This window comes from Choloepus didactylus, chromosome 21 (genome assembly GCF_015220235.1).
Source record: "Choloepus didactylus isolate mChoDid1 chromosome 21, mChoDid1.pri, whole genome shotgun sequence".
In the NCBI taxonomy this organism is placed as follows: Eukaryota; Metazoa; Chordata; class Mammalia; order Pilosa; family Megalonychidae; genus Choloepus; species Choloepus didactylus.
The window spans coordinates 21,340,970-21,368,752 of record NC_051327.1 but is presented as its reverse complement, the minus strand read 5'-3'; the positions used below and the strand labels follow the sequence as shown (position 1 = coordinate 21,368,752).

The 27,783-nt window shown below is 44.7% G+C and overlaps 1 protein-coding gene across 6 annotated transcripts in view; it reads right to left on the bottom strand.

Annotated features, from left to right (window-relative positions):
• CYTH3 (cytohesin 3) overlaps window positions 1–27,783 on the bottom strand; it is a 104,116-nt gene that overhangs the window by 14,834 nt on the left and 61,499 nt on the right. For 4 of the 6 annotated variants that reach the window (XM_037815196.1, XM_037815197.1, XM_037815198.1 and 1 more), the window contains 4 exons: window positions 12,743–12,825; window positions 11,191–11,255; window positions 10,532–10,598; window positions 2,880–2,998 (listed from right to left, as the gene is read on the bottom strand). In XM_037815196.1, coding sequence (XP_037671124.1) covers window positions 2,880–2,998; window positions 10,532–10,598; window positions 11,191–11,255; window positions 12,743–12,825 — 334 coding nt within the window. Of the gene's footprint in view, window positions 1–2,879; window positions 2,999–10,531; window positions 10,599–11,190; window positions 11,256–11,738; window positions 11,994–12,742; window positions 12,826–27,783 lie in introns of all 6 variants that reach the window. The other 2 variants (XM_037815201.1, XM_037815200.1) reach the window with 1 other exon arrangement.

The following is a 27,783-nucleotide window of genomic DNA, read 5'->3' as shown; positions in this document are numbered from 1 at the left end:
CTTGTATCCTTGTTTATTAGTTTTTCAGTGGATTCTTTAGTGTTTTCTACACAGAAGATCATGTCATCTGCAGAGACAATTTTCCTTCTTCTTTCCCATCTAGATGCCTTTTTTTCCTTGCCTGACTGCCCTGGCCAGAATGTCCAGCACTATATTGAACAGAAATGGCCAAAGAGGGCATTCAGTTTTCCACCATTAAGCATCACGTTAGCTGTGGGTCTGTCACAGATTCCCTTCATCAGGTTGAGGAACTTCCTTTCTCTTTCTAGTTTGTTAACTGTTTTTTTATCATGAAGGGGTACAGAATTTTTCACTTGCTTTTTCTCCATCTACTGAGATGGTCATTTGGTTTTCATCCTTTATTCCAATGACACGGTGTCTCACAATTACTTGACTTTTGCTCGGTGAACCACCCTTGCATTCCTGGGTTAACAAGCTGGTCACAGTGATGAACACTTTTAATGTGTTGCTGGATTGTTTGTTTCAAGGATGGAATCACATCTACCACAAAGACACATTCAAGTCCCACCACCTGGTTCTGCAGATGCGAACTCATCTGTGAACAGCATCTCTGAAGGTGCTGTTAGTTCTGCCGAGGCCAGGCAGGATTAGGGCGGCCCTCATCCAACATGACCAGAGCCGTCATCAGCCGAGGACATGTGGGCACTGTCGGGAGGACGGATGGGGAGACAGGCGGCCGTGTGGTGGAGGCAGAGACCAGCTTGCTGACTGCCTGCAAGTCACCCCCAGAACGTTACAGACATCAGAGAGAGTATCGTCCTGGTGACACCCTGACTTTGGACTTCTAGCTCCCAAATCTGTGTGAATGTAAATTCCTGTTGTTTAAGCTAACCGGTCAGCGGTACTTTGTTATAGCAGCCCTGGCAAACCAAGACAGTCTGCTCGAGTTTTGCTGAGGGTTTCTACAATCTGTATTCATAAGAGATATTGGTCTGTAGTTTTTGTTTCTTGTTATGTCTTTCTCTGGCTTTGGTATCAGGTAATAATGACCTCTTAAAATGAGTAGGGAAATATTCTACTTTTGATCAAATATTTTAAATTAAAAGTTAGAAACAGAAACCACCCTAAGTGACTGCTGGGCTTTTGATAAAAGACACTCTCTTTTGGCCTTGACAAAAGTCTACGCGAGGGATGTGCCACCTCAGAGCACCTGCCCTAACCTCTTCCAGGCAAGTAAACGGGCTTTTCAGTGGAGAAGGCTGGGAAAGTAAATCTGGCCAGTGACTTTCCATTTTAAAAGTTAGCAATTTTTTATTCATATCCCATAACCTTTATTCACACCCCAACTAATGGAGAAAGAAAACCACTGGAGGGAAATCCGGGGTGTACCTGGGCAAAACTTCAAAAGATGATTATTTCAGTTTGCTAAAACTACCAAATGCAATATACCAGAAACAGATTGATATATTGGCTTTTATAAAGGGGATTTATTAGGTTACAAATTTACAGTTCTAAGGCAATGAAAGTGTCTAAACTAAGGCATCAACAAAAGGATACCTTCACTGAACAAAGGCCAATGGCGTCTGGAACACCTCTGTCAGCTGGGAAGGCACATGGCTGGCATCTGCTGGTCCTTCTCTCCCAGGTTGTATTGCTTTCGGCTTCTGATTCCAGTGGCTTTCTCTTTAAGCGTCTGTGGGTCCTTTGTTAGCTTCTCTGGGGCAAACTCTAGGCTCCATCTCTTACTTAGCATCTCCAAACATCTTTCTGTCTGCATCTCCAAGCATCTGGGTCTGTCAGCTATGAGTTCTCTCTCTCTCTCCCTGATCTCTCTTAAAGACTCCAGTAAACTAATTAAGACCCACCTTGAATGGGTAGGGTCACATCTCCATGGAAACAATTTAATCAGAAGATCCCATCAACAATAAGTCTGTACCCACAAGACTGGATTAAAAGAGCGTGGCTCCCAGGGGTGTAAATCTCCCTGACAATGCAGGATATGACTCCCAGGGATGAATCTGGACCTGGCATCATGGGATTGAGAACATCTTCTTGACCAAAAGGGGGATGCAAAATGAGACAAAATAGTTTCAGTGGCTGAGAGATTCCAAACGGAGTCGAGAGGTCACTCTGGTGGACATTCTTATGCACTATATAGATAACACCTCTTAGGTTTTAATGTATTGGAATAGCTAGAAGTAAATACCTGAAACTACCAAACTCCAACCCAGTAGCCTTGACTCTTGAAGACGACTGTATAACAATGTAACTTACAAGGGATGATAGTGTGATGGTGAAAACTTTGTGTATCACACTCCCTTTATCCAGTGTATGGATGGATGAGTAGAAAAATGGGGACAAAACCTAAATGAAAAATAGGGTGGGACGGAGGGGATGATTTGGGTGTCCTTTTTTACTTTTATTTTTAATTCTTATTCTGATTCTTTCTGGTGTAAGAAAAATGTTGAAAAATAGATTAGGGTGATGGATGCACAACTATATGATGGTGCTGTGAACAGCTGATTGTACACCATGGATGACTGTATGGTATGTGAATACATCTCAATAAAACTGAATTTAGTTAAAAAAATAAAAAATAAATAAATAAAGAGAGCATGGCTTTTCTGGGGTACATAACAGTTTCAATCTGGCACGATGATTAAGATGCTTTTCAAGATACAGAGCACGGTGAGGCATTTTCAGTTCTGCTCCCTGCAGTGGACTTCAGAGGCCCGCAGGTCCCACCTGGCCCCAGACCCCTCTCTGCTGAGAAGAGCACAGGAGAGGAAGTGACTGCACCGAGGTCACTCTGCACTGGGAGCGCCATGTGGGCCCCTGGAGACCCCGGCGAAGGCACCGTGATAGAGCCTAAAAGGAGCGTGAGACTGGGTCGGGCAGCTCGCTCTCCTTCCACTTACCTCTCTCCCAGGTAGTCCCCGATCACGGTCTTATTGAGGCCTTCTCCTTTATAAAGGAACTGGGCTACGTCTTCAGGGGAACTCTGCAGCAGGTCATTTTCTATTAGAAACTGAATTCCCTGAAGAACAACACAGGAAATGAAGCACTGGTTAGGAGGGTCACACAAATTCAGTTTTCAAAGACATAAATACTTACTGGCTCAGACACAGCAAACACCACAGCAAAAATAAATACCAGAGACCCACATAACGGTACAATCAGATATGCAAAATACCCTACTATATTTTATCCATCAAATAAAAGCACATTCATTCCTCCTGCAATCTAACAGGTTAAAAGACAAATAAATGGGTTCCTGAACAAACCATTCTAAGTGGTTATTAGAGATTATAAAGGCAGAAGTAATAATAATATCCACTTTGCCAAGCTTAGGAAAAGGATTCATTTAGACTAAAACAAATTCTATGTGGCAGACACTGCCGGCGGGCCTGCCCAACACCCGCCCCCAACCCCGCTTTCCCCCTGCCACCCTCCACCGAACTAGCTGCCTCCCCTGCAGCTAGAAATGACATTGTGACACGGATCTGGCCCAACAGACACGCATCCAAGTCTGCAGGGAACGCCTGGGGAAGCCTGTGGCCTCTTGAACAAAGGGGACCCACGTGGCTGGCACCGCCCCGTCCTCCCCACCCCCGCCTTGAATGCAGACGTGGTGACCGGAGCCACGAAGGCCACCTGAGGAGGGGCCAGGATGAACCTGGAGGCCTCGGCCTGCTGTCTGGGAGTCACTCAGCAGCTCTGGCGGCCGGCCCCGATCGGTCATGCTCTGTCTCATGAAACGTCTCAGGGACACACAGTAACAACGAGAATTTACCTCCTTCAGAGCATCCTGAGCTGGCTGGCAAGGTTAGTGAGGGAACAAGGAATTCTGCCAGGTTATTTCTATGAATCCCAAGATGCTCTTCCAGCTCAAACTCTCCGTGCCCAAGACCAAGAACCCTCAAACCTGGCAGTTCACCTGGAGAGGTTCTGTGTTTTCTTTTTAAATACATGAATGCCCATATCTGTCTCATTTAGAATTTCTAAAACTGGAATCAACCCAAACGTCAATAACAAAACAACAGATGAACACATCCTGGTATAAGCATGTGATGGACACCACACAGCAATCACGGGGATGGACAACTGCCACATTCAACAGCACGGACGAATCGCACAGGCGTGACATGGAAAAAGGAAAGACACTTAAGAGGATAAATTAATTCCACTTATATGACATTTCTTCACAAAAGGCAAGACCAATCTATGGTGAGAGCGGAGAGGCTCCTTGGGGACTGGCTTTCCCAGGGAGGGGGCACCAGAACGGAGTCCTGTGACACCCTGTGGCATTGTGGTGACGAGTGTGTTAATTTATAAAAATTCCTCATGGTGCACGCTTAAAATGCGTGCACCTATAGCATATGTGCTATTTCTCCCAAAATAAAAGTTTACCAAAAAATTAAGTCGGATTATCCTAAACACATTTCCAGTGGGGGGTCTAACCGGGGACTACTGCCTTGGTACTGGCTTCTAAATTCGACTATTCTTTATTTTCAACCTTCCTGTTGTTTGCTCTACATACACCTGTCAATCAGAACACAGTAATATTCTGTTGTTGGTTTTCAGCCTAATATGAAAGTGTCTATTTCTTAAGGTCAAATTTGTAGTGACCATTGATTTGTTAGGACTCATTCCTGACCTGTCACTTTGTGCCTTCTATTTCCCACACCTTTTCTAGTCTTTTGATCAAAGCTTTCTTTGGAAAATTTTTTCTGTAATAATTCAGAAATCCTCTTTTTTCCAATTTTTAGTGGTTACTCTTAAAATTTTAGCAAACATTTCAACATATTTATCTACTAACATCAAGGAAATGTGGAAGATGTCACTTCCCTCCTTCCTCCCTGCCTTGCCCCACTCGCGCACTGAGAATCTGGGAATTTAATTTAAAACTTTTTTTCAACAATAATCTCTTATTTAGACCTTAAGTTTTGCCAGTTTCTTTGCTCAGCTTTCTTTTTTTTCATCCTGCATCTTGCTCTTGGATTCATAACTTGTTTTCGGTGCTATCATTCGAATTACTCAATTACTAGAGCTCGGAGGAGGTCTTGGTGGTTAACTTTTTTAGTCCTTGTGCTTGAGAAAATGTCTTTACTTGACTTCTCTCGAGTGACAGTCTGGATGGACAGAATTCTAGGTTTTAAATCATTTTTCCTCACACCTTGAAAAATACTGTTTCCCTGTTGTCTTTGGCTCAGTGCTGCTGATGGTAAGGTCACTGTGAATCTTATTTCTTCTTAGATGATCTGGTCTTTCCTTCCTGGAAACTTCCAGGAATCTCCCTTTATCTGTATGTTTTACTCTGACTTATCTATATGTAAGATCTTTTTAAAATTTATCCTGCTTGGCATTTGGTGGGGCTTTTGAATCTGAGGATTTTATCTTGATTCAGTTCTAAAATATTCTAAAATTTCTTCCATATTCCACCCCTACCCCTCATCCCCCCACCCGGTTTTCTTCTCTCTCTTTCCAGGACTTCAGGCAGGTGAAATCTGAGGAAACCGGCACCACAGTTTCCTCAAATTTCTGAGTCTGTCTTCTATATCTCGTTCTTCTGTGCAAAACCGAGGAGAGCTCAGTTCAACCGTAGCTTCGCACTCACCAGCTCACTCTCCAGCTGTGTTCTGCGTTACAGCCCAGCTCTGAGGTATTTATCTGACACCCCCATCTGTCGCTGCCAACACACTAACTGGTTCTTTTTCACAATCCCCTGGTTTTGTATCATGGATAATAAACATCCTCTCCCATCTCTTTGATGGTATTTATAATGGATAAAAACATCCTACTCTTCAGGTTTCCTTCCGTTGTTTCTACCGGTCTGTTTCCTCGGTGGTGTTCTGTTGGTTGGATTTCGTGCCTCATCCGTGGTGCCGGTTTCCTCGGATGTTTCTCATGGCAGCCTGTGTCCTCCCGGGCAGGGGAGCGGGCCACACGGCAAGGACTAGGCCGGCGGCTGGCCTCTGGGAGTGGGAATCCCTCCCTGCTCTGGGGGCCGCCAGCCCCCTCAGGTGCTGCCGTGTTAGTGGATCAATGCTCCCTCCTGCTCCTCCCAGCGGGGGCCCGAACATCTGCTCGGCATGAGGGCAGCAGAGGGAGGGTGGGGGGGGCAGAGGGGGGGCCATGGGGGGACAGCAGAGGGAGGGCAGTGGGGGGGAGCAGAGGGGGGGCAGTGGTGGGCAGCAGAGGGAGGGCAGTGGGGGGGCAGCAGAGGGGGGGGCAGTGGGGGGCAGCAGAGGGGGGGCAGTGGAGAGGCAGCAGAAGGGGGGCAGTGGGGAGAGCAGAGGGGGGCAGCAGAGGGGGGGCAGTGGGGAGGCAGCAGAGGGGGGGCAGTGGGGGGCAGCAGAGGGGGGGCAGTGGGGAGGCAGCAGAAGGGGGGCAGTGGGGGGGAGCAGAGGGGGGGCAGTGGGGGGGCAGCAGAGGGGGGGCAGTGGGGGGGAGCAGAGGGGGGGCAGTGGGGGGGCAGCGGATGGGGGCAGTGGGGTGGCAGCAGGAGGGGGCAGTGGGGGGCAGCAGAGGGGGGGCAGTGGGGAGGCAGCAGAAGGGGGGCAGTGGGGGGGAGCAGAGGGGGGCAGTGGGGGGGCAGCAGAGGGGGGGCAGTGGGGGGCAGCAGAGGGGGGGCAGTGGGGGGGCAGCGGAGGGGGGGGCAGTGGGGAGGCAGCAGAAGGGGGGCAGTGGGGGGAGCAGAGGGGGGGCCAGTGGGGGGCAGCAGCAGGGGGGGCAGTGGGGGAGCAGAGGGGGGGCAGTGGTGGGGGGCAGCGGAGGGGGGCAGTGGGGGGCAGCAGAGGGAGGGCAGTGGGGGGCAGCAGAGGGGGGGGCAGTGGGGAGGCAGCAGAAGGGGGGCAGTGGGGGGAGCAGAGGGGGGCAGTGGGGGGCAGCAGAGGGGGGCAGTGGGGGGCAGCAGAGGGGGGGCAGTGGGGGGGCAGCGGAGGGGGGGCAGTGGGGAGGCAAGCAAGAAGGGGGGCAGTGGGGGGGAGCAGAGGGGGGCAGTGGGGGGCAGCAGAGGGGGGGGCAGAGGGGGGCAGTGGGGGGCAGCAGAGGGGGGGCAGAGGGGGGCAGTGGGGGGCAGCAGAGGGGGGGGAGCAGAGGGGGGGCAGTGGGGGGGCAGCAGAGGGGGGGCAGTGGGGGGCAGCAGAGGGGGGGCAGTGGGGGGGCAGCAGAGGGGGGGCAGTGGGGGGGGCAGCAGAGGGGGGGCAGTGGGGGGGAGCAGAGGGGGGGGCAGTGGGGGGGCAGCAGAGGGGGGCAGTGGGGGGAGCAGAGGGGGGGCAGTGGGGGGGCAGCGGAGGGGGGGCAGTGGGGGGCAGCAGAGGGGGGCAGTGGGGGGCAGCAGAGGGGGGGCAGTGGGGAGGCAGCAGAAGGGGGGCAGTGGGGGGGAGCAGAGGGGGGCAGTGGGGGGGCAGCAGAGGGGGGGCAGTGGGGGGCAGCAGAGGGGGGGCAGTGGGGGGGGCAGCGGAGGGGGGGCAGTGGGGAGGCAGCAGAAGGGGGGCAGTGGGGGGGAGCAGAGGGGGGCAGTGGGGGGGCAGCAGAGGGCAGCAGAGGGGGGGCAGAGGGGGGCAGTGGGGGGCAGCAGAGGGGGGCGTCTCGGTAGCCTCCTCTCATCCTACTGACCTGCCCCCTCGGGACCTGCTGACCCCTGCAGGGGCGCTCACTTCCTGCGGCTCTTCCTCGGTCGCATTCCGGGCTATCGTTTCTGTCCTCACTTGATGCCATTTACCTTTCAGGGATTCCTCAATTCCCGTTCCACTGAGTGAACTCCTTCTTATTATAGATTTACCTATTATATTCTTAAGGCATTTCTTGGAAATTTGGAAGGGAAGAGAGGCTATAGAGTATTCTTCCTTGCTCTAATCTGTCCTCTAATAAGAGGAAAATCTAATCCTTTTCCTCCTATTTATACACAAACCCAAGTGCTACTTACGGGTATATAATATACTAGAGCAAACCAAAGCAACCTTGCTTATAATGTTATCACCTTGTGACTTAAAGAATTGCCTACTACCTTAACAGAATTTATTTATTCCGACACTATCCTCATGTTTCATAACGTAGCATGGTTTAATAGGGGCATGACCACTCTGCAGGTGATCTCACTGCCCTCCCCGCGACGTGGGACCTGACTCCCAGGGGTGTAAATCTCCCTGGCAATGTGGGACATGACTCCTGGGGATGGGGATGAGCCTGGACTCAGCACCGGCATTGTGGGACTGAGAAAATCTTGACCAAAAGAGGGAAGCGAAATGAAACAAAGTTTCAGTGGCTGAAAGATTTCAAATGGGGTCAAGAGGTCACTCTGGAGGGCATTCTTATGTGCTACATACATATCTTATCCTTTTTAGTGTGTTGCAATAGCTAGAAGGAAATACCTGAAGCTGTCAAAAAGCAACCCAGTAACCTTGATTCTTGAAGACGATTGTGTAACTATGTAGCTTACATGGTGTGACCGTGTGATTGTGAAAACCTTGTAGCTCATACTCCCTTCATCCAGTGTATGGACAGATAAGTAGAAAAATGGGGACAAAAAGTAAATGAATTACAGGGTGAGATGGGGGGTATGGGGTGTTTGAGGTGTTCTTTTTACTTTTATTTTTGGTTTATTTTGGAGTAAGGAAAACGTTCAAAAATTGATTGTGGGGATGAACACACAACTATATGAAGGCACTGTGAACAACTGATTGTACCTTGTGGATGACAGTAGGGTATGTGAATATATCTCAGACCAAATTGAAAAAAAAAAAAAATAGGGGCATGGGGGGGGGGTAGATAAACTTCTGTATTGTGTCCAAAGCATGTCAGATCATTTGGTGCTATAACCAAGCCTATAAAACCAGGGGATTTTGACCAATAAATATCATTAAAAATTCTTCTAGGTGAAGAAGAATGCAAAATAAAGCTTCTGGGGCCAACTGCCACAGCCCAGGTGAAGGAGATCCAAATGTGCGCTCCCTCAGACGTGAAAGGTGAAGGAGCCAGACATACCCGGACCTGGCTGCAGCCCCCCATCTCCACCCCAACCCCCCGGCTCCTCACGTGCTCACAGGCCGCTGCGCTGCGGGCAACAGCTGAAGGGTCGGATTCCACGAGTCTGAGTCCTTGCTCAGCTCCTGCAAGCTGCATGAAATTCCTTAGGTGCTCTGTGCTTTACTTTCCCCAACGGTGAGATAAGCATTGGGACAGAATCCACCTCCTAAGGCAGCTGTGAGGACTGAAGTCTGTAATTAAAGTGCTTCCTTAGCACAGTTCCTCACACGTAGTAAGTCCTCAGTAAACACTGGCCCTTATTACTGTAAATCAGATTTGTAGTTTATTTAAAACAAGGAGACAAACGAGAACCTAACGGAGGACGTGGTAAGACCTGGAGGCAAGTTCAGCTCATTAATCTGAAACTTGGTGCCAGGTGGGAGCGCCACTTCAGAAGCAAGTAGTTCGGCATGTCTGTGTGATTCATGAGCAGGATTTGAATTTACTCATCAGCGTATTAGTGTGCTATCCTGAGCTGCACTTGGGTGCCTTTTAAACATAAGGTCCCGTTTTTAAAGCTTCCATTTGTTAAATGATCTCATTCCTGAGATGCTTCCACAGCTTAATAAATCTGCTGATAATTCAACTCTGTAAATTCAACTCCAAAAGAAAAAATAAATAACTCTTACTAACGCCAAATATCAAATCATTACCAAATTCACAAAATGACAGTTTTGTTCCACTTTGTTCTGTTGACAATTTCATTCCACTCTGCCCCATAAGCAGAGAATTTGGGAGCAACAGGAAGTTTTCACAGGGGCTGGAGAAGACCTATCCAACTCCAGCCGCTGGCACACTGCGCCGTAAGGAAACCCCAACTTAAAACCATGAACCAGGATCACAGTATAGAGATCACAGGCCTTGCAGGGTATGCAATCGATAAATATTTCTGAATGAACAAATAAGTAACTAACACAGAGACACAAAGCGAAAACTTGAGGACATGTGGGAAGTGAATTCCAACTAAGACAATGACAAATGGAGCAGGCCGGCTCGGACGTCGGGGTCAGCGGGGAAGGGGGTCACCGCATCCGTGGCATAGACGCCTCTTTCCTCTTGACCAGAACTCTGGGGCACAGTCAAGTCTACTCTTCCTTCTTAACACCAAAACAACGCTGTGACCAAATCACACGTTCCAAAAATCTTTACAGATCCTGCTAAATCCCTTAGTTCAAGCTCAAAAACAAGCAGCTGCATGTTTCCACTTACCTGAACCTTTCGACCCACCGAGGTTCTAAAGTCCCTAAAGGGAAGTGAGAGGGACAGAGCCCGGGAGAGCAGGGGCTCCAGCTGGCTTCACTGCGGGGCCCGCTCCTGGTGGCCCTGTCCTCACCGGGGACGCCAGCTCAAAGGAAGGCCTTTCACTCCAACAGGCCACACTTCAACCCCACCAGTAAGCAGCCCCTTATCTCGACAACAACTTACAACATAAACTCTCAGTCTTTTTATGAGGTGACATGACCACCTCTGTCCGAAAGGGGGCTAGCCATTCAAATCAATCAATCTCTTGCATGCCAGGGAACTGAAAATATTTACTTACCTTTTTGGGATCCATGTTGAATTTCTTTCTTCCCATAGCTATCTGCTTGTTCCTCTGGGTAGTTTTGCTATTCATGCGAAATAATTAAGAAAATGATTACCAGATGTTCTGCAAAGCCCGGGATCCCAGCCTCACAGTGAGCTGAGTCACATCCCTTCCGTTTTCCCTTTCACAACAGCTCTTTGAAGGAACAAGTCAATGCCCTCGGGGAGGGGCCCACGCCCTGGTGGGGAGCAGAAGTTGTAGGGCTGCTCTGGTTCTTTCTTACATCGGATAACTTGAGATTTACTTCTTTAGAAAAAGTCAATGACAAAAAGCTATTTAAAAAACAGCCCAGTTCCTCATGACACAGAACTGCATCCTAACCGCTGACAGGTCTGAAGCCCGTGTTGCTCCTGGACCTATCGAGGTAGACAGTGAATTAGAAAAAGCGGGAATGCGAAGCAACACGTGGAGAAGTGTCCCCTGACTCCTCCTCCAAGAACAGGAAGGAGTAAGGGGTGGAGAGAAGAGGAATGGAAATCTCCGAGAGGGCCCCCACTTCCCAATCGCCCCCCTCACCGCCCGGCGCAGGGGCGCGGACGGGGACGTTCAGCTGGAGGTGGAGGTGAGGAGAAAGGAGACTGAGTGACGTGAAGGGGGAGCTGTAGATTGTTTACCTCTCCTCTACAGACGTCAGATTGTCAATCTCTGTCATCACTTCTGCAATTTCGTACTTCAGCCTCTGTCAGCAAAGGAGAAGGGTGTGAGGGTGGGGTTTAGCCTCGCTGCTTGCAGAGGCAGGGACAAAACCACAGCCTCCGGGAAGAGCCTCCCTGAGATCCTGTCGGGGCTTTGCAGATACGGGAAAACCATTCTCTTACCAATATATAGCTTGAGTTTCACAGTCAGCACCACAACTCGGGAGAACACACAATTATCATTTGTCTGCCTCTCATCAGACCCGAGGTTAGAAGGGTCCACGGGGCCCATTCCTGGGTAAGTGTGGGTCAAATCAAGAAGGGACGCTGGGGAGAACATTAAGGGTGTAAAAAAGATAAAACCAGCCAAAGGGAATCAGTGAGTCCTCAGCTCACTTCCTGCAGCCATTGAAAAACCCATGCACAGCCACCTGCCTTCTCTTCCACTGCTACCTCACTTCCCGGGAAGATGAGGAGAGACACTGAAGGTTAAACACACTTAGATCAACCTCAGGCTACCTCATCACCTGTCTCAGGATGACTTCTGCTGCTTTCTATGAGAGGAAGCCCCAAGGATGGTGCCCAGGAGGTGACCAGAGAGCGGACCCAGGCCAAGCGGAAGCCCTCGCCCTCGGTGTGGCCGTGCCTCTCCCAGCTGGGGCCTGCCCTCTCGTCTGCAGAACCAGGGAGCCAAAGCTGGATCAGGAGCCCAGTGAAGGATGAGCTCCGCAGCTGAAGCATGCATTCTGGGTTACCGGATTTTTCCAAGAAGGAAAGGCAACCTTCAAAGAAAGAGTTCCACAAACTACCTTTAGAATACAAGGAGACTTTTATTAGGCATCCTATTATTTTGTGTGCCAAGAAAACTCAGACTCAAATAAAAGCTCCTAGAAAGGAGTTACTGTCCGGGACAAAGCCTGGCCTTGGGGAGCGCAGCCAGGGACGCCCCGTTTGTTTTGGCATCATCACCGGGAAGCTTCTCAAGGAAGAGCCCAGCCTGCCTGAGTGTCCCCACGGCCCAAACGGAAGGAGCCGGGCCAGGGCCCACTGCTGAACAGGTTCTGCCCTGAGACTGCAGCTTTGGGCTCGGCGTCCCTGTGTACCGCATCCAGTACACCATCGTGGAAAGCGCGATGTTTATTTGACTACACACCCTTCAGTTTTCTTTCGTTTGTCAGTGTACTCCTACCCCCTAGGTAGCTCAATGTACGCTTCTTAATTCATTAAAAAAATAACAGGTCTTGATATACAATGTTCGAGAACAATGTGTTTGTAGCTTGCTGCTGTTGTTTAAAAAAATGCCATTTTAACAACGTTTTAACGTACGTTTCACAAGTATGTGACACTGACTCCAGGTCCATGCTGCTTGATTTCTACCCCCGAGTCAGCACCATGCAGGATGGATCAGCCGAGCCCTGGTGACTTGGTAACTCTTCACGCGGTTCTCACACACAACTCTAGACACCCGGCTTCACATTTTCATGAAGCTACTACTCTACCCTAAAGCAAGAGCTAAAAGAGATCTTTTTACCTCGATGTCATCAATAAGTTCCTTTTTTCTTCGACGAATGTCTAGAAGTTCTTCTCTCTCTTCTAAAGAGAGGTCTTCAGGCACTGAAGGGAGAAAAAAAATCAAATTAAAAAAGTACTCTAGACAACAACTGGGGAATATCTAGTAAAGTTGAAGACGGGCACACATTACATCAGCAATTACACATGTAGATATTTATCCTGAAGAAACTCGAGCACATGGACTAGGAGAAGATATTCCTAGCAGCAGTTTTTAATAGAAAAAATGACCTCAACACCCAGCAGGAGGAAAATGAAAAAACTGTGGTATATTCATAAAACAGAATACCATGCAATAATTTTTAAAAGTGACTGAACTAGGTCTCTCCGCACAAGAAAGTCTCACAACGAAAACACTGTAAAAGCAGATTGGAGACGTTACACTGCATCCTGTCGAGGTTTACCATCAAGGACACGCCCACCTGAGAGCCTCGGGGAGCTGCACATACAGCAGACGCATAAACAGTGCACGGGGCCGAGAGCAGCACTTCCGAGAAGCCCCAAGCAGAAGGAAACACCATCAGGGACGAGATGCAGGCTGCCTCACCCAGAGTGGACGAGGCATGGATAGTCGTCGAATTATTTTTGACTGACACAAAGCTGTTTGCAATATCTCCTTTATAATGATTAACACCTGCAATGTTTCCATTCCTACCCTCTTTTCTTTGATTATTCTTGCTAGAGGTAGTTTATGTCAATAAGTTTTTCAAAGAAATAGAGCTTGGCTTTCATTCTTTCCCTGTCCTCTCTACTATGTATTTAATTTCTACTTCATTAATTTGTTTATAGAGACAAAAGATTAAGAATATGAGTAAGCAGTAGCAGAACATCTAGCATTTCTACAAACAAATTAATATAATGTGATAATGTGTAGGGATAGACAAATTGACTGATGAACCAGAAGACACTACACAGAAAAATACCCACAGACCTATGGACAGGACAGACTTGTCAATAAATTAAATGTGTTAAATCAGTTATCTCTATGAAAAAAAAAAAAACTGGAACCCTGTTTATCATCCCTATTTATTGATATTTTCAGTCAATTACAGGTGGATTGACTTCAATTTGAAACGCAGCACTACACAAATTTTAGCATAAATACAAATGAATGTTTTATTGTTTCAGGGTAAGGAAGGATTTCTTCAACAAGAACTATAAAACTTCTAGAAGAAAACGTAGGGAAGCATCTTCAGGACCCGGTGTTAGGCAACAGTTTCTTAAACTTTACACCCAAAGCACAAGCAACAAAATAAACAGATAAATGTGAGCTCATAAAAATTAAAAACTTTTGTTCCTCAAAGGACTTTACCATGAAAGTAAGACAACAGCCTACACAATGAGGGAAAACATTTGGAAACCACATATGCGATACGGGTTTAATATCCAGAATACATAAAGAAATCCCACAACTTAACAACAAAAAGACAAACACTCCAATTTAAAAATGGGAAAAAGACTTGAATGAACATTTCTCCAAACAAGACTATACAAATGGTTAAAAAATTAATTTTTTTTTAAAAAAAAGAAAGCACAGGAAAAGATGTTCAACATCATTAGCTATTAGGAAAATGCAAATCAAAACCACAATGAGATACCATTTTATACCCACTAGAAAGGCTACTATTAAAAAAATGGAAAACTACAAGTGTTGGAGAGGATGTGGAGAAACAGGAACACTCATTCATTGCTGGCAGGAATGTAAAATGGTACAGCTGCTGGGGGAGACAGTTAGACAGTTCCTCAGGAATCTGAATATGGAATTAACTGTATGACCCAGCAATCCCACTTCTAGGTTTATACCCAAAAGATTACAAAGCAGGACTCAAACAAATAGTTGCACGCCAAAGTTCATAGCAGCGTTATTCACAATTGCCAAAAAGTGGAAGCAACCTAAGTGGCTATCAACCAATGAACTCACACATAAAATGGGTATATACATACAGTAGAATATTCTTCAATCATATAAAGGAATGAAGTTCTGATACATGTGACAACATGGATGAACCCTGAAGACATCATGTTGAGTAAAATAAGGCAGACACAAAAGGATAAATATTGTATGACCTCACTGATATAAAATAATTGGAATAAGCAAACTCATGGAGTCAGAATCTAGAATATAGGTTATAAGGGGACGGGGTGGGGCTAGGAAATGAGGAGTTAATGCTTAAATTGTACAGTGTTTCTATTCAGGCTGATCATAAAGTTTTGGTAATAGATGGTGGTGATGGGAGCTCAATATTGTGAGTGTAATTAATACTGCATTATATTTGCGGATGTGCTTAAAAGGGGAAATTTTAGGTTGCATATATGTTACTAGAACAAAAATTTTTAAAAAACCAACAGTATAGGATTGTACAACACAAACAGTGAACCCTACTGTAAATGATGGGCTATAGTTAATAGTACAATTATAAAAATCTTCTTTCATGAATTGTAACAAACGTACTACACTAATGCAAGGTGTTAACAGGGTGGTATAAGGGAATTTTATTTTATGCATGCTTTTTCTATAAACCTACAGCTTCTCCAATAAAAAAAAAGTTATTTTTGAACAACTGGAGCCCTTCATCTCCTCTCCCACTTCCACAGAAGACTGTCTGTTTATCTCCAGGGAGAGTCACACAGACTGATGAGGGGCACCAAAAACATCAGAGGCGAGAGGACTACCATGACAGAAAGAGTCAAGTAAAAGAGTACTTGCTGAGAACCCCCTGCCCCAAATCTTCAAGCAGCCTGCCCGCCCCAACCCAGGCATGAGACTGGGGTCATCCCTGGAGAATCTGAGCATCCTGAGCTCTAAAGGAGCTGGTGCCAGGGCTGGGGGGTCACCGAGAGCCAGCACACCCAGGACCCCAGAAGTTCAGGCAGTGGCCTCCCAGGGGACCGAAGCTCGCAGTTAGCGTTTCACAGCCCTTCACTCTCCAACCTGAGGCAAGCCTTTACTACACAAAACAGATACTGAAAAAGAGCGAAGAAAGCTAGAAAAGGTAGCCTGAGGAGCAGAAGACACTGTGGGAAGACAGGGTAATGCTCCCCCCCAACCCCACTACAACATTGCAGAGCCAGAGGACTCTCTAGCATGTATGTATTTTTAAAAATACACACATTTCATACTTACCAGGCCGACCACCAAAAAAAGGCCTGAAGTCTGGTGGGGGGGTAAAACAGCATGGCCACTTTGGAAAACAGCTTGTCAACATTTAAAAGAACTTCTATTCAACGTAAGACACAGTTAACAGAGTGCATAGGCAAGTCACAGAATGGTAGAAGGTATCCGCTATATATCTATCTGACAAAGAACTCATATCTGTAAATCAAGAAGAAAACAGCAAATATTTCAATAGAAAACTGGGACAACATAGAAAGAATGGCCAATGTGCATCTACAGAGAAACGTACTAATTTTACTCAAGTGCTAATTAAAACCACAATGAAAGACTGTGACACACCCGTCAGAATGGTAAAAATTAGAAATATCAATGATCCCAAATGTCAGGGAGGTGTGGAGCAATGGCTACTCACATGCACTGCTGATGGAGTGTAAACTGTAACTAGCACTTGGGAAAACTGTGTGGCAACAGCAACTCACTCCAACCCAGCTACCCTCCAACTCAGTGATTCCGCTCCTAGGTGTACGCCCGGGAGAAAGGAGTGCAGATGTTCACTAACAGACAAGCATGAGTGTTCATGGCAGCTTTACTGACAATGATCCAAAGCTGCAACCAACCCAAACGTGTATCAATGGTAGACTGAACAAACCAACTGGGCATATTCAAGCAACAGAACCCTACACAGCAACAAAAAGGACACACTAATGCTTCATACTGCGTGGATGAATCTCAAGACATAACAGTGAGCACAAGCAGCCAGACACAATTTGCTCTATAGCTACCCAAACTGTAATTTGAAAGTTAACACCTTTTTGTATATATGTTATATCTCACAATAAGGAAATAACTGAAACGGTGGAACTGTAACCGATAACATTCTCTGAAATTTGCTCTCTACTTGTTGAATTGCACTTGAGAAGTTATCACTTCTAGGTATATATGCTATATTCCACAATTAAAAAAAAACATGATTATAAAAAAACAAAATAACAATTAAAAAAAAAAAGCCAGACACAAGAGAACATGTATACTGAATGATTCCACTTATACAAAGTCCAAGTACAGACAAAACTGATCTGTGGTGAAAGAAGTCAGAAGTGGTTATCCAGGGGAGGTGGAGACACTGACTGAGAAGGAGCACAGGGAGCCTTCTGCAGTATTGGAAATATCCTCTATTTTGATCTGGGTGGTGGTTACCTAAGTGTGTTATATGTGAAGATACATAAGATAAACTGAGTTCTGTGAACACTTAACATTTGGACACTTTACTATATCTATGTAGTACCTCAATTAAAAATATTTTTAAATGAGAAGTTAAATAAACAAGAGGAGCTAAAATTAAAAAGAATCAAGACCAAGTATTGCAAGGATATGGAGTAACTGGAGTTCCCCTAACTGCTAATGGAAGTATGAAACTGATACAACCACTTCAGAAAACCATATGGCATACATAATGAATCTCATTATGCCCACATACAACGATCCAGCAATCCTACCCATAGGTAGCACTGCTAAACAAAACTGCATGCATATCACACCAAAAGATAAATGCGTAATATTTTTAGCAGTACCATTCATAATGGCAAAGAACAACAACAACAAAAACACCTAAAAATAACCCAAATGTCCATCACTAGTAAAATGGATAAACAGAGTACATTCCTTTAACAGATTCCTATACAGGAATGAGAATGAATGAACTCTTTCTACACATAATGATATGAATTAATCTCATATGTATAATGTATAGGAAAAGAAACCAGACACAAGAAAGAACATACTATATGATTTCATTTATATAGAGTTCAAAAACAGACAAAAATAATCTATAACATTAGAAGTCAGGATAATGGTTACCTTTGGGGGAAGGTTGTTACTGGGAGGAGCACAAGAAGGGTTCCAAGATGCTAAAACCGTTTTTTGATCTGATGCTGATTTCATGGATAAAAAAGCCATTGACATTTTTATTTTGACACTTTGCTGTGTGTGTATACATATATATTATACTTCAAAGAATGTTGCACACACATACCTTGGAATAAATCTAACCGAAAAATGTGCAATTACCATTATGGAGAAAATTATAAAATGTTATTGAAAGGTACTATAAAAATAAAAATAAATGGAGATAAACACCATGTTCCTGCATTAGAAGACTTGTTATTATGGACTTGAAAGGAGGGCGAGAATGATGAAGAAGAAATATTCGAACTTATCAAAAATAATGAAAGATATCAACCCTCAGATCCAAGACACTCAGTCAATTTAAAGAAGGATAAATATAAAGAAAATCACACCTTGGCACATCATAGTCAAAGTGACTGAAATAAAGATAAAGAGCAAATCCCAAAAGTAGCTGAAGGGAAAAAAGACATCACATATAAGGAAACAATGGCAAATGACAGTTGACTTTTCATCAAAAACAATGAAAGCCAGGAAGAAATGGAATGACCTCTTTGAAGTGCTGAAAAAAACACGGTTAACCTAGAATTTTATATTGAGCAAATATATTTCAAAATTAAAATTGAAATAAAGACATTTTCAGTCAGGCAAAAGCTGAGATAATTAATCTACCATAGATACGTACAACAAAAAAATAAATTTTTCAGGCTGGGGGAAAATTATACCAGATAGAGTCCCAGATTTTCAGGAAGGAATGAAGAAGACCTGAAAGGTTAAATAAAGATAGATGGACAGATAGCTAGATAGATAGGTATTTAAATTTCTTTAAAAGACAATTTATTATTGAATGTAAAAACAGTAACAATGTATTGTGGAGATTATATAACATATAGAGGTAAAACATGACACAGCAAGATCACAAAGGTTAGTGGAAGTTTATAACATGATTTGAAGAGAATTTGGCTCACAGGAGGCCTGGGGTCCATGGTCTAAAGCAGGGATTGGCAAACTTTTTCTTAAAGGGCCAAAAAATAAGTATTTTTCACTTAGAGGACACACAGTCTATGTCAAAACTACTCAAATGTGCCATTATAGCACAAAAGCAGCCATAGACACCGCATAATAAGTGGATACAGTATGTTCCAGTAAAGCTTTATGTACAAAAACAAGCAGCTGCCATGGGCTGTAGTTTGCCAGCCCTGGTCTAACGAAGGCCTCCCTGTAGGTATGGTTAATTGAGAAACAAGTATTTTAGCATACTATCCTGCTTTCATATATAATCTTTCCATGAACTGTACCTTTTAAAATTTCAAGAGCTAAGAAGGACAAGTGTTCTGGAGGACAGCAAGAAACACTTTTGCTTTCTATCAGCAATGTATATTAACACCAATATTTTAGAAAACGATTCAGAATTTCCAGTAAAGCTGAAGACGAGCAAACCTTATTTCTGAAAACTACACTCCTAGGCATATACCATAGAAAATCACTTGCACAAGTACACCAAAATGCATGTTTCTTTGAGCACGGTTTCTAGTAGTAAAAAAGAAAGAAAAGAGCAAGGAAAAGGAAAAGGAAAGAAAGGAGGAAGGGAAGGGAGGAAAAAAATCCAATGTCATCAACAGTAGAATAAATAAATACATCCATATAGTGGGAAAACTATACACAGAGTGAAAGTAAATGGATTACAGCAATAAGCAACAACATGGATGGATCTCAGGGAATAGAACATGTTGACAAGGAAAAAAAAAAACTTGCAGAAGAAAGCCATACTATGATTCCAATTCTATAAAGTTAAAAAATACACAAAACTAAAAACACTTTAAGGATACAAACATGCAATATTTAAAGGAAAAATAAGAGAATAATAAACCTGAAATACAAAAATTGTGATTACTTTTGAGGGTGGCAAGCAAAGGGATGAGATCAGGGGTGGAATGCAGAAGACTTCAAATAATTTACAAAATGTGCTCATTTCATATCTCATAAAATCATCTTTAGAGACAGCACGCTGAGATGCCACACTGTACCTACTAGATTGGCAAGCTGCTTAAAATCTGACAATACCCCTATTGACAAAGCCATGAAACAACTGGGACTTGAGCACAAGGCTGGTGGGAGTTTGAACTGGAAAACAATTGGAGGATTGCTGAGCGTGCCCACGTGGAAGCACCCGAGTGCCCGTACTAACAAATGCTGACACGCCCAGGCTGAGCACCAAACCTGAAAGCGACAACTAATAATGACATAACAGTAAAAGCGAAATAACAGTAAAAAACTGGGAACAATCTAAATACTCCTCAACAGGGAAATGGACAAATAAAGTATGGTATATACAAAAACCAAAAACCACAAGCAATTAAAAGGAATGGACTAGATTCATGTACCAAACATCTCAAGAAAATAAAGTTGAGTTAAAATTGGAGGATCTGTACAGTATGATTTCATTTATATTTTTCAAAAGACAAAAAGCAACAATATATAGTACGAATGGATGTGTGTGTATATCTGCGTATAATATATGTATATATAATACATGTAATGTAAAAGGATAGGTGAACATCAAATTCCCAAATTCAGATAGTTTCCTCCTATAAACCAATTCAGTGCCCCTCCACCCTGCCAAGGGACAAAATAGTGCTTAGGTCAGTGTTACTCAAAGTCCACAGGTGGTTTGTCACCAGTTCACAATGTGACAACGACAGAAATTAAGAGTAAGAAATTTTTATAGCAATTTGACAGAGTAATTTCATGTCTGTTGAATCTAATAATAAAAATTGGGAGCTTGTACATTGTATACCTTTGGGCTTTGTTCTCCATTTTGTCTTTCAAGTAATTTATTTTTATCATATTTTACAAAAATATCGATAACAAATTGGTTATTTTTAATTTGGCCAACAGTTTCTTTTATTTCCATAAGATCTTCTATTTTTTTACTTTACTCTTGCAATTTCTTCTTTATGCTCTTCTAGGGTCTTCTTTATGTTCTTTATATCCTGTGCCATGCTCTTCTTCATGTCCCGTATGTCTAGTGCCATACTCTCGTTTGACTTTAGTTCTTTGATTAATTGTGCCAAGTACTGTGTCTCTTTTGATCTTTTGATTTGGGTGTTTGGGTTTGGGTTCTCCATATCGTCTGGTTTGATCATATACTTTAAGATTTTCTGTTGTTTTTGGCCTCTTGGCATTTCCTTTACTTGATAGGGTTCTTTCTGGATATAAAAAGTACCGATCTCTAATTTGTCAGATCTACAGCTTGGTGGCGTACACTTTTCTCTAACTAACCAGCAGATAGCATCCGTGAGTCACCTATTCCCCTCAAGTCAGTTCTCCCCAACTTTGTCTTTGTGGTGTGTGGGGATCTGATTCTTGTGGGGTTCAATTGGTGCACTAAGTTTGGGTGTGTTGTTGGTGCTGTCCGCCCTGAATGTGGGGCGTGTGTCTGGGTGGTTAGGGAGGCAGGGCAGCTTTAATAATCAAACCTCTCAGGTGTTCCCGGCTGGAGACTGAAGGCTGTTTCAAGAGTCTAAGCCTTCACTTCACTCTTGCCACAGATTGTCTCTGCCGCTGACACATAAGTCCTTGGTATTGTCATAGGTTCCCTGGGATTTCCGAGCAGGTCCCCTGTCCCTGCCGTGCTCTTCCAGGACCTCTGCTGAGGGAAGGCTGTGCCACGTCACAAGTGCGTGCTGGCCCTTCAGGGAAGCCCTGGGCTGCTGGGCTGTGCAGGGGCATTCCCAGCCTGCTGTAAAGATGGTTGAATGGGACGTGTTAATTTCCCCCTTTTCACACAGCTCCACCCTCCCAGCTCCGGGACAATTAGCTGTGGGTGCACTAAAGGCCACTGTCCACGGCCAATATTGTGGTGTGTGCGCAGTGCTGTGGGAAACACTCCCCGTTCACACTGGGACCTTGGCGCGGCTCTGGGCTATAGCTCCGGCCCCGGGCAGGAGCGTTCCCAGCTCCCCGGGGAGATGGCTGCAAGGGGCACGGTTTCTTTCTCCTTTTGGCTCCCCTCTGCCCCCTGGCCCTGAGACAATCAGCAGCGGGTGTAGGAAGGGCCATCCTCCACGCCGGACACCGAGACGTTGGCACAGCATGCTCCTGCCGAGCTTCATGCGTGGTTCTCACTGTTGTAACCGCAGCTGCTCCCGGGTTTTGTTTTGTTTTTTTAAAAAAAGAACTAGTCCGTCTTGAAACAACCCACGGTTCCCCCACACTGCAGCACAGTCACCAGACTTTCAGCCGGCTCACTCACTCGCTTCAGAATGCAGACTCCCAGTTTCACCAAATGCACGGTCCCTATGGATTTAGCAGACCTGTCCGGCTGGTGCATCGCTGGAACTAGTGTTCTGGGTCACTTTCTGGCTTTTATCTAGTATTTTTCACAGAGGTGTTTTTTTGCCTTGTCTCACCTAGCCGCCATCTTAGGTTCTCCTCTCGACAAATTGGTTATTTAAAAAAAAAAAAAGAAAAAAGAAAAAGTTGAAAGTTTGAGAACTGCTCCAGATGGCAGACCAAAACGTGTACTGGGGTCTCTGGACAGGAAGCCACACCACCTTCAATTATTAACCTGGGACTGCGTGTTTACACATCAGTCTCTTGTGTGTGTGGCTGACATACGCCCGTCCCAGGAAACATCCTCCTTGCTCAAGTTTCTGGCCCCGGGATGGTACGACACTGTTCTCGGATCAAGGAACTCAACATGTGCTCCTGAAGGTCTGCGTCTGAGAACTGCTTCCTTTCAATCCTCAGCAGAGAGAAGGAAGAATTTGCTGGAAAAGGCACTGGAACAGCATGCAAGAGGCTGGTGAACAGCAGCGGTGCCCTGTGGACTCGCTGGGAGGCACCATCTGGCCCCAGGGGCAGCAGTGGTCAGAGCCCCATAGCCCCCACGGCCCCTCTGGCTCCAAAACACAGAGCACGAGGCAATGGGGAGGCCGTGGCTGCTTTATTGGAGCGGGGGGACGACGACCTTCTGTCCTTTTAAGAGCAAATACTAACTACAGAATAAATAGCATATTTCAGCAAATCTGTCATTTTGTTTCATTGAAAAAGAAAAAGCACTAGAACTATTCATTTTAATCATTAAAATGACAAACTTTTAGATACATTCCCGATTTCAGAGAGGTTAAAATGTGCATCCTAGTGCTCAAAATCATTAGCAATTAGGGAAATGCTAATCAAAAACACAAGATACCACTCCATGCCCACTAGGATGGCTATTATAAAACAAATGGAAAATAGCGTTGGTGAGGATGCAGAGAAACAGGAACCCTCGTTGCTGGTGGGAATGTAAAATGGTGCAGCCACTAGGGAAAACGGTTTCGCAGTTCCTCAGAAAGTTAAACATAGAATTACCATATGACACGGCAAATTTCACTTCTAGGAAAAGGGACTCAAACAGATACTGGTACACCAATATCCACAGCAGCATTATCCACAATAGCTACAAGGCGGAACCAACACAAGTGTCCATCGATGGATAAACGGAAAAACAAAATGTGGTATATGCATACTATGGAGTATTTTTCAGCCATAAAAACGAAATGAAGTTCTGAAACATGCCACAGCATGGATGAACCTTGATAACATCATGCTAACTGAAAGAACCAGACACCAAAGGACAAATATTGTATGATTCCACATTTAGGAATTATCTAGAATGGGCAAATTCAAAGAGAGGGATAGTAGAGTAGAGGTTAATAGGGGCTGGAATGGGGGGAGGTTTTTGCCTAATGGGTATAGAGCTTCTGTTTGGGGTGATGGAAAGATTATGGTAGGTTGGTAGTCACGGTAGCAAAAAATTGGGAATGTAATTAGTATCACTGAATTGTACAAATAAAAGTGGTGAAATGGGAAATTTTGTGTTGTATATGTTACCAGAATCAAAAAATTTTTAATGTGTATCTTTAGAATCAATGAAACACAGTCACAAAAGAGTGCTTACTTTGTAATGGAATAGTATCCCTTCTTCATTCAAAACTGTTTTGGGAACAGGTAAATACAACATTATTAAATGTTCTCTAAGATGATATCTTTGAAAACTACTGCCGCTATCCTTCCCAAGTCTCCTTCACCTGAGGCAGGCACACTTATCACCACAAGGCAGGTAAGAATCTGTGCACAACACAAGGATGATAGATAAAATTTGCAGTAAACTAAGAGAGCAGTCATTGTAAGTCTTTAAAATAACTACTCTGTCTTTACACCCCCATGGTGCTGAAGTCCTCCCCAAACTGGCTTTTGGATTCAGGCATCTGAACATCCCCGAGACGACCAACACACCAACCCACCGTCGTTCCTCCTGCTTGGGTGACGGAGCCAGCAAGCAACAAGCCACAGGGCAGCACGTGTCCTACAGAATGTGGTGGCAAAAACCAACTCACCTCCTGGGTCCACTCAGCAAAACTGAACAGAAGAGCCAAGTGCTTGGCCAGCTCTCTGGAATCCTGGTCATGAAGTACTTCATTTGAATCCCTGATTCTAGCTCATTTTCTATAGCCGTTTCTTACAAAACAGTCTACAGATCATCTCCATCAGACTCTCTCAGACATCCTTGTCTAAAATAGATTTCCTAGACCTTACCCCATGCACATTAAACCAGAACCTCCGGACATGAGGCCTCAGACTCTGCATTTTAAAAAGCTCCCCAGATGATTCTGTTGGACACTGAGGTTTGAGAACCGCTGCTGAAACGAAGCTACAAACGTACAAGCTGTCAGCTCCCATCACGCATGGAATCCGTGGAGCACCGAGGCAGTGTGGTGGCAGTTAAGAACCCAAATCCCTAGCCAACCACCTGGACTCAAATCTCGCCTCTGCCACTTACTAGAGGTGTGCCCTTGGGCAACTTACCTAACCTCTCTGTGCCTCGGTTTCCTCCCGTATAAATGGGGTTAATAATACATACGATTATCTCAAAAAGCTAATAAAAAATCTTATGTTCTTCTTTAATGTTAACAGAAATTTCAAAATAAATATTGTGTCTAAAAACAATCAAAGCAAGGAACATTTTATATCCTGAAAGATAAATATGTTTACCTCAATCTGTACATTAATAATGAACATTGAGACTTTCTCTCTTAGATAGGTGAAAGACAGAGCAAAATGAGTAACTTGACACCAAGCCTGTGAAACTGATTTTCTTCGTGGCCAGAAGTTGTGGGTGGATGGGTGGGCAGGGGAACGTCACAAACACACATTAACAAAAACCATATGACGACACTTTGGAAGACAGAATGGCAGTTTCTTAACGAAGTTCAACACAGTATTACCATATGATCCAGCAATCATGCTTCTAGGTGTTTACCCAGATGAGTTGAAAACATGTCCACATAAAATCCTGAACATGAACGTTTCTCACAGATTTATTTATAACTGCCAAAAACCAGAAGCAACCCAACTGTCCCTCAGTAGGTGAATCAAACTGCTGCACATTCATACAACAGAATATCATTCAGCAATAAAAAGAAATGAGGTATTAAGCCACGAAAGGACAAGAAGGAACCTTAAATGAATATCACTAAGTGAAAGAAGCCAGTCTGAAAAGGTATATACTGGATGACTCCAACAACAGACATTCTGGACAAGGTAAAATCACTGAGTTAGTAAAGCGGTTCCCAGAGGTTCTGGCGGGGGATGGAGGGGTGAGAACAGGGCGTTCTGAAAGTTGTGAAACTACTCTGTGTGATTCTGTAATGGTGGCAGCATATTATGCATTTGTCAAAACCCACACTTTAGTTAATAATAATATATCAATATTATAATGTCACTTACAGTAAATGTACCACACTAATGCAAGATGCTAATAGGGAAACTGTATATGAAGGAGGGTGTATGAGAATGCTGTACTATCTGCCCAATTTTTCCGTAAGTCTAAAACAGCTCTAAAAAGCGAAGCCTATAAATTAAAAAAAAAAAAAAGGGATAAAATCCAAAGCTACCAAATAATTCTCTAAATCACTTTGTGAAAGTCATCTCAAGCAACTTACCACCCTAACTTCCAACAAATCCTCGTGAAGATCAGACAAAAGATCAAAAAAGATTCTTTACCAGATTTTCAGCCATGCAGTCAGAAAAATGTCACCTAAATTTGAAGATTAGATTTTATTCTTTTCATTGAAGTTATTTTCAAATTTGCCCTTGAGCGCCCTTCAGTAAGTTAAGAAGAGAAAAACATTTTTAAAACCAATCTGCTGTGTCCGTAGTTGAAATCTGGCTAAAAACCCATGAAGTCTGAATCTATGCTGGGTCTCCAGAAGAAACCATCAGTATGCCGCTTTTTTTTTTTTTCCGATCATTTCATCAGCTCTCATGAATTCTGACACAACCTTCAAGACATCATCCCTTCTTTCACAGCATATGCATGGCATTTAACCATATCTCTTCCCCCCCCAAAAAAGCAGCTGGACATAACTGCCTATAGCGCACCTAAATATTCTTCAACAGCCCCCCAACCCAGACATAAAAGAGGAGGAGCATGATTTTTTTATAAAACTTCAAATCCAATATCCTCAGCTAAGTCTTTGCTTGACATTTGATTACAAAATGAACAAATAAATATTCTGGAATTCCTTCTCAATTTCCTTTCCAACTAAAGTCTTGGCAGTACTCATTAAAACTTAAATCGTATCATGTCTCTCCCTGCCAAAAACACATATGGCTTCCCACTGCGCTCAGAAGAAAATCCAGCAGCCCCTCGCCCCTCGCCACGACTCCCCCTCAACCCCCAAGCTCACTGCAGCCTGGCGGCTTCCAGGGCCCTCGCTCCCACACATCTCAGCTGAAGCCCCCCCCCAGCACCTTGTCTGGAGGATCCCCACCTGCCTGCACAATCATGTTCTATAAGGCACCCCTGCTGTAATTTGTTCATAGTGTTTTGGAGGAAATGCAGAATTAACGATTCAGTGCCTATGCTCCGGGGCCACAGGGCTGAGTTTGAATCCTGGTTCTGCCCCTGAGTGAGCTGCGGGATACTAGGCTCCTGGGCTTCACTCTTCTCATCTTTAATAAGGACAATGACAGCAATTACTCCATCCGATTGTTACAGAGAAGTGTAATGTATTGATATTACTGTCCTTGTCTCATTACCTACTGTTGATTTTGTGTCTCCTCCTCGAAGACTAACTCCCAATGACAGGGTTCCTGCCTGTCCTCAGTCATCACTGAATCCCAGCACCAGGAGCTGTGACACATGGTCGCTGCTCTAACACGTGCGCTGAATTATCAGAGTACTCAGACCAGGTTCCTCACAAAAGTTCCTCCAGGGATGAGAGACTGTCGTTTGTGAATTCTTTGCAATTAAAAGAGCTACTTCATACATTTTCACTGTCTTAGCAGATTCCTAGAAAAAACGTCCCCACAGTGTTATTGTCATGCGCTGGAGAAAACAGAATTGGGGAGGGGAAAAAAGCTCCAAGAGCTTTTCATTATGATGGCTACAATTTTGGGTCAAATAATTTTAAAGTCAAGAGGTCATTAATGACCACAGCGCCCAGCCTTTTAAGGTCGACAACACAACGAGGCAGTCTGACCCCATTCTCTGCAGTACACTTCAATCCTGGCAAAGTGCCCTCCTTTTATTTTTATTTTTCTGCCTTTTATTTTTACTATCGTCTTTACCAACTGAAACACCTTTTTACTCTCTGGCCCCCACCCCCAGGGAGGGCCACTTCCAGAGTGGGACCCTCTCGTTCTTGGTGTTCTTCTCTTGGGGCCCCTGAGAGTACAATCAGTTAGTTCAGGACTGCACCCCAATAGAAGAGGAGCCCTGTTCCTTAGGAGCCCGTAGGGAACACCCCATCACAGTGGCCAACACTGGGGAGAGGCCAGGGGTTGACATCCTCCCTGCCCATCGCCAGAGACCACGACTCCAAGAGTCTCAGAGCTACGTGTCCTAAGAAGTGTCTGGGCGCCGGAGCGCATCTCGGCAGCCTTTGAAGAAGGAATAGAGGGGGGCACGCTCCGTGGTGGTACCTGGAACTTCT